Genomic DNA, 5,903 nt, shown 5'->3' with positions numbered 1-5,903 from the left:
CTCCAACCCCCAGCCCTCCATCAACCACCACAACTACCACTCCCAGCCCTCCAACCACTACAGTGACCCCAACCCCAACACCCACCACTTTAAGCACAGAGCCCCCCACACCCACCGGCACAACCCCCATTGCTCAGTCAACCACATCCAAACACCCACCTGAGTCCTCAGCTCCTCAGACCTCTCGGTCCACCTCCTCCCCTCCCACGGAGTCGACCACCCTTCCGAGTACCCCATCACCTGCCACGAAGACAACCAGCATGGCCCCACCTTCCACACCCACGACACCCACGGCCACCACGACGGGAGGCCGCACGCCATCCCCACCACCCGGCACCACCATGGCCCCTCCAGGTAAGTAGAGCTGCTGGGTTCTTCCTACCTGCAGCGCTTCCTCCTCCCGTGTGCCTGGTGGGACTGTCCCAGGAAGGCACCAGGCAGGCTCTGGGTGCCTCCCTGCTCACCAAGCCCAGTTGCCGTGTGGCAGGAGCCGCTGACATGAGCCAGCCAAAGCTGGCCAGCTCTCCCGTGGGACGGCCTTCTTCAGGGGCCCCGCTGTGTGACGTGGCACGGTGGGAACCCACCAACCTGCAGGGGTGGAGAGAGGCTACCAGTGAGGGCCTGCAGGTCCCCCTGCTTCTGGCTGCATGCCCTCCTCAGGCCTTGGGGCCCCTCCCTGGCGGACGGCATCCCACAGCCTGTGCCTTCTGGACGCCTCTTGCTGGCAGTTGGCGCGTCCAGCAAGCTGTGGTGCTGCCAGAGCGCCAGGTCATCTGCGGGCTCCCAAGACACTTGGGCGCGGTGTCACCAGCCCTGGTGGTCCACGTCCCCAGTGACTCCGAGGGCCTGGGAGGTGGGCGGGAGGCCCTGGCCCTCTGGTACCACCACCCGCTCGGCCGTCTGTGTCCCTTGCAGCTGGGGAGTGGCGGTGGGGACCCAGCGGCAGCGTCTGTGATGCGCAGCGCCTCAGCCCTCACTCGTGGCCCCCACTCTCACAGGCACCCCCACACGAGGCACCACAACTGGGTCACCTTCACCCACCACCCGCAGCACTGCACGGACGACCACCAGTGCCTGGACCCCCACGCCCACCCCAGTCTCCACATCCAGCATCATCAGGACCACAGGCCTGGTGACCGGCACCATCGTTAAGTGCTGTGTCGTGAACGACACCTACTATGCACCAGGTACTCGGGCTTCACATCCTGCACTTGGGTGGCCGAGGCCGGTTTTGGCCCCGGCACATACCAATGGGTCAGGCGCCAGGGCTGAGGTCACAGTGGGGGCATCTCAGGAGGCAGCCACGGTCGAGGGTGGCTGTGTCCAGGGCCTGGCTTCCCTTGGGTGGCCTCTGTGGGAACCTGCCACACAGTCAGCGGCCAGCCCTGCCTCTGGATGCGTGAGCATGGGTCTGTCCCCTCGCAGGTGAGGAGGTGTACAACGGCACACTCGGGGACACCTGCTATTTCGTGAACTGCTCGCTGAGCTGCACCTTGGAGATCTATAACTGGTCCTGCCCGTCCACGCCCTCCCCAAAGCCCACGCCCTCCAAGCCGACGCCCACGCCCTCCAAGCCCACACCCACACCCTCCAAGACGACGCCCACCACCAAGCCCCCCCCCGAGTGCCCAGACTTTGATCCTCCCAGGCAGGTCAGTGGCTGCAGGCGGCTCTGTTCCCATGTGCTGAGTACAGCAGGTCCGGGCACCGAGGCCCCAGGCACCACTTCCTGCAGGTCGTCTGAGGGCCAAGGCCTCCTGCAGCCCCTTGGGAGGGGGGTCCACCCTCCACCTTCTCACCGTGCCTGGCGAGGTGGCTGGCTGCAGTGAGACCCGTGGAAGACACCTTGGCCTCCAGCCTCCTGACTCAGTGCCCGCCCCTGCCAAGCGCGGACCCCCCATCCTGTGCCCGTCCCGCTGACCGTCCCTGACCTACCCCCCCAGGAGAATGAGACTTGGTGGCTGTGTGACTGCCTCATGGCCACATGCAAGTACAACAACACGGTGGAGATCACGGAGGTGAAGTGTGAGCCGCCGCCCATGCCCACCTGCTCCAACGGCCTCACCCCCGTGCGCGTCATGGACGACGACCGCTGCTGCTGGCACTGGGAGTGCGACTGTGAGTCCAGGGCCCCTGGGCCCTCCCCCCTCCTGCCCTCCTCCCCCCTGCCCTCCCCCATCCCCCATCCCCCATCCCCCCATCCCCTGGGACAGAAGGGTTGCAGCTCCTTGGGGACAGACCCCATTCACTGAGGCCGGGTGCCGTCTGAGGGACTTCTCACAGTCCTGCTTTTGCCCTATTGTGAGGGGTGGTGGGCCTGGGCAGGCGGAGGGCTTGCCTGGTGGAGTTAGGGACCCTCCCTGGAACAAGGGTGCTTCTGAGGCAAGAGGGGGTTGAGCTGGGGTTTGAACTCCGGTCTGGCCTCTGTGGGTGCTCCGGGGCCACTGCAGCTCTTACGTCCCCAGGCCCCCACCCAGGAGCGGGTGTTCAGGCCCCAGCTTCCTGTGGCCTCTTCCTGACCGTGCCCCGGCCCAGCCCTTGCACCTGACTCTGGCCGGGGGGCACAGATGGCGTGCTCACTCGGGCTCCCTCGCAGGCTACTGCACGGGCTGGGGGGACCCGCACTACACCACCTTCGACGGGCTGTACTACAGCTACCAGGGCAACTGCACCTACGTGCTGGTGGAGGAGATCAGCCCCACTGTGGACAACTTTGGTGTCTACATCGACAACTACCACTGTGACGTCAACGACAGGGTGTCCTGTCCCCGCACCCTCATCGTGCGCCACGAGACCCAGGAGGTGCTCGTCAAGACCGTGCAGATGATGCCCATGCGGGTGCAGGTAGGTGCAGCGTGGCCGCGGGTGGCTGGCACGGAGGCCCTGACGCGCCCTGGTTCCCCACAGGGCCAGAGGACTGTGCTGTGGGGTGCCAGGCACAGCCTCTCCCAGACCCAGGCTGGAGGGTGGGGCAAGGTGGGCGCCTGGCTCTCAGACACCGCAGCTCTTCCCACAGTCCTCCAGGGGCGTCCTGGAGGGGCCCCCTGATCCCTGGCACGCCTGCCGTGCTGGGTACAGTCTCTGCAGCAGATGCTGCCTCCCGAGGACAGAGTGGGGGACGGGGCTCTGCACGCCCTTGGCTGAGCTGCTCCTACTTGCAAGGGAATCGTTGGTTCTGAGGCTCAGGAGGCCCAGGGAGCCTGGCCCCCTGCGAGGGGCTCCACAGTCCCGGGGGGGTTCCCGGGAGAGCTCCTTCGCTGGCTCACCCCTGGGACCAGGGTCTGGTCAGGCGCAGTGGAACAGAAGAAAGGAAAGGGGCGGGAAAGGCGGGTAGGCAGGACCCCCTCTCTGCAGGACCAGTGGGAGAGCAGGTGGGGCGGGGCAGCTCTGGAGCTCTCCCCGGAGGAGGCGGAGGCGGGAGGGCCTCCGGGGCAGCTGCAGCTCCCCCACCCGGTGTGTCGGCTGCAGGTGCAGGTGAACGGTCAGGTGGTGGCACTGCCCTACAGGAAGTACGGGCTGGAGGTGTACCAGTCCGGCATCAACTACGTGGTGGCCGTCCCTGAGCTGGGCGCCCTCATCTCCTACAACGGGCTGTCCTTCTCCATCAGGCTGCCCTACCACAAATTCGGCAACAATACCAAGGGCCAGTGCGGTGAGTTCAGAGGCCCCTGAGGGCCCCGAGCCCCCACGGTGCCCTGTGTCCCCATGACCTGCCCCGGGGAGGGCAGCCGGGCCGGGCTGAGGCTGAGGCTGCCTGTGAGCATGGCGGACCTGGCCGCGGGCCTCTTGCCCCTCTGCTCGGGGCCACTGTGGCCGTCATCCCGGTTCAGGCCCTGCGAGGAGCCCACAGGAGGGGCCTGGCCTGGTCTCTGCCCTTGGCCCTGGCCGGCAGTCCCGGGCATCTGGGCTGCAGAGGGCAGGGCTCACGCTGTCTGCACCGTGGCCTCTCTCACTGACCCAGGCACCTGCACCAACACCACGTCTGACGACTGCATTCTGCCCAGCGGGGAGATCGTCTCCAACTGTGAGGCTGCGGCCGACCAGTGGGTGGTGAATGACCCCTCCAAGCCACACTGTCCCCACAGCATCTCCACGACCAAGCGCCCGGCCGTCACGGTGCCCGGGGGCAGCAAGACGACCCCACGCAAGGACTGCACCCCATCTCCCCTCTGCCAGCTCATCAAGGACAGGTGACCCTGCCCGGCCTGCCTGCCTGCCTCTCTGAGCCCCGGCCCCCAGCTCTTGCAAAGAGGGAGGAGGCAGCACGTGAGGCCTGTGTGGGGCTGGGGAGCCAGCAGGCCGTGGAACCAGGGTCAGGCGCTAGGTCAGCATGGGGTCCAGGGCCCAGGCCCTTGGGTTCCACGGGACTGAGATGCCACGTCCGACGTGCCTGTGCCTTTATTGAGCTCCATGATCTGTCCCGCCTCCTGGGAAGGTGCAGGGCTGGCCGGGTGCGAGGCCTGGAGCAGACCAGTCAACCCAGGACAGAGCTCAGGGCTGACACTGGGGAGGCAGGTTTGGGCTTGACAGAGCAGCCATGGGGAGTCAGCACCCCGTCCCTGGAAGTGTGGGGGCCGTGGACAGGCTGGGTGTCTGTCTGCCAGGGTTGCTGGAGCTAATGGCCACGCAGATGTGTGGCTTCTGTCCTGGGAACCGGGCTGCAGAGCCGCCTCATTCGCCCATCCCTTGTTCTGTCCCCAGCCTGTCCCAGCTGGGCTGTCCCTTGGGCCTCCGTCACCCACAGGCGCCTCTCTGGCAGGTGCTGGACTCCAGGAGGACGGGCTAGGCGGAGGTGCCAGGGTAGGGAGGTGGAGAGGTGGGCGCCGCCTGAGTGTGACTCTGCCCCTCCCTGCGCAGCCTGTTTGCCGAGTGCCACGTGCTGGTGCCGCCACAGCACTACTACGAAGCCTGCGTGTTCGACAGCTGCTTCGTGCCCGGCTCGCGCCTGGAGTGTGCCAGTCTGCAGGCCTACGCGGCCCTCTGCGCCCAGGCGGGCGTCTGCCTCAACTGGCGGAACCACACACACGGGGCCTGCCGTAAGTGCCTGTCTGCCCCTGCCCTGGAGCTGGGGGCCTGCGGGCCAGACGTGCCCACTAGGCTCTGCCGGGTGCTCTGTCCAGCCTGAAGCTAGACCCGGGTGTGCCGTGCCGGGCTCGCAGAGATGGCGGGTGTGAGACCAGGGCTGGGGCTGTGGGATGGAAAAGGCCAGGCCGGAGGGGCTGAGGTGCTGGGGATTCTGTCAATGTCACTAGACGCAATTGGGTGCCCACCACCCCGCTCAGGGCAACCATGAGGGCAGAGGCTGACTCCCCAGGCAGCTGGCCACCGTCTGCTGTGTGTGGGGTGCTGGGCAGCTCTGTTGCTCGGGGGTGTCCAGGCTCCTCACCTGACATGCGTGGGGCAGCCCTCTGACCTGGCCCTGTCCTGCAGTGGTGGAGTGCCCATCTCACAGGGAGTACCAGGCCTGTGGCCCTGCGGAAGAGCCCACCTGCAAGTCCAGGTATGTTGCTTGAGGGTCCGCCAGGACTGTGGGCTCGCCACCGTAGTGCAGAGGGTGGCACCATCCGGGCAGAGCAGTCCCACCTGCCGGCTCCCGGCCCCACCTGCACCTGTCCGACGGTGCCCCCCCAACTCCTCACCTGCACCCATGAGACAGTGCGCCCCAAGCTCCTCACCTGCACCCATCTGACGGTGCCCCCCCCGTTCCTGACCTGCACCCATCTGACGGTGCCCTCCCAGCTCCTGACCTGCACCCGTCTGATGGTGCCCTCTCCCCAGCTCCTGACCTGCATCCTTCCGATGGTGCCCTCTCCCCAGCTCCTCACTTGCACCTGTCCGATGGTGCCCTCCCCCCAGCTCCTCACTTGCACCCGTCCGACGGTGCCCTCCCCCCAGCTCCTCAC

General features: G+C 66.9%; 1 protein-coding gene across 1 annotated transcript in view; it reads left to right on the top strand.

The window, feature by feature from the left end:
- The window catches only part of MUC2 (mucin 2, oligomeric mucus/gel-forming), a 37,227-nt gene that overhangs the window by 25,182 nt on the left and 6,142 nt on the right, over positions 1-5,903 (top strand). The window contains exons 30-38 of the mRNA XM_037731154.1: positions 64-354; positions 999-1,187; positions 1,426-1,652; positions 1,944-2,118; positions 2,597-2,844; positions 3,469-3,652; positions 3,962-4,190; positions 4,858-5,036; positions 5,431-5,500. Coding sequence (XP_037587082.1) covers positions 64-354; positions 999-1,187; positions 1,426-1,652; positions 1,944-2,118; positions 2,597-2,844; positions 3,469-3,652; positions 3,962-4,190; positions 4,858-5,036; positions 5,431-5,500 — 1,792 coding nt within the window. The remainder of the gene's footprint in view (positions 1-63; positions 355-998; positions 1,188-1,425; positions 1,653-1,943; positions 2,119-2,596; positions 2,845-3,468; positions 3,653-3,961; positions 4,191-4,857; positions 5,037-5,430; positions 5,501-5,903) is intronic.

The sequence above is a fragment of the Cebus imitator genome, unplaced genomic scaffold (assembly GCF_001604975.1).
Source record: "Cebus imitator isolate Cc_AM_T3 unplaced genomic scaffold, Cebus_imitator-1.0 Scaffold384, whole genome shotgun sequence".
NCBI lineage: Eukaryota > Metazoa > Chordata > Mammalia > Primates > Cebidae > Cebus > Cebus imitator.
Note: the sequence above shows the minus strand (reverse complement) of the source record. Positions and strands in the feature narration are given on the sequence as shown.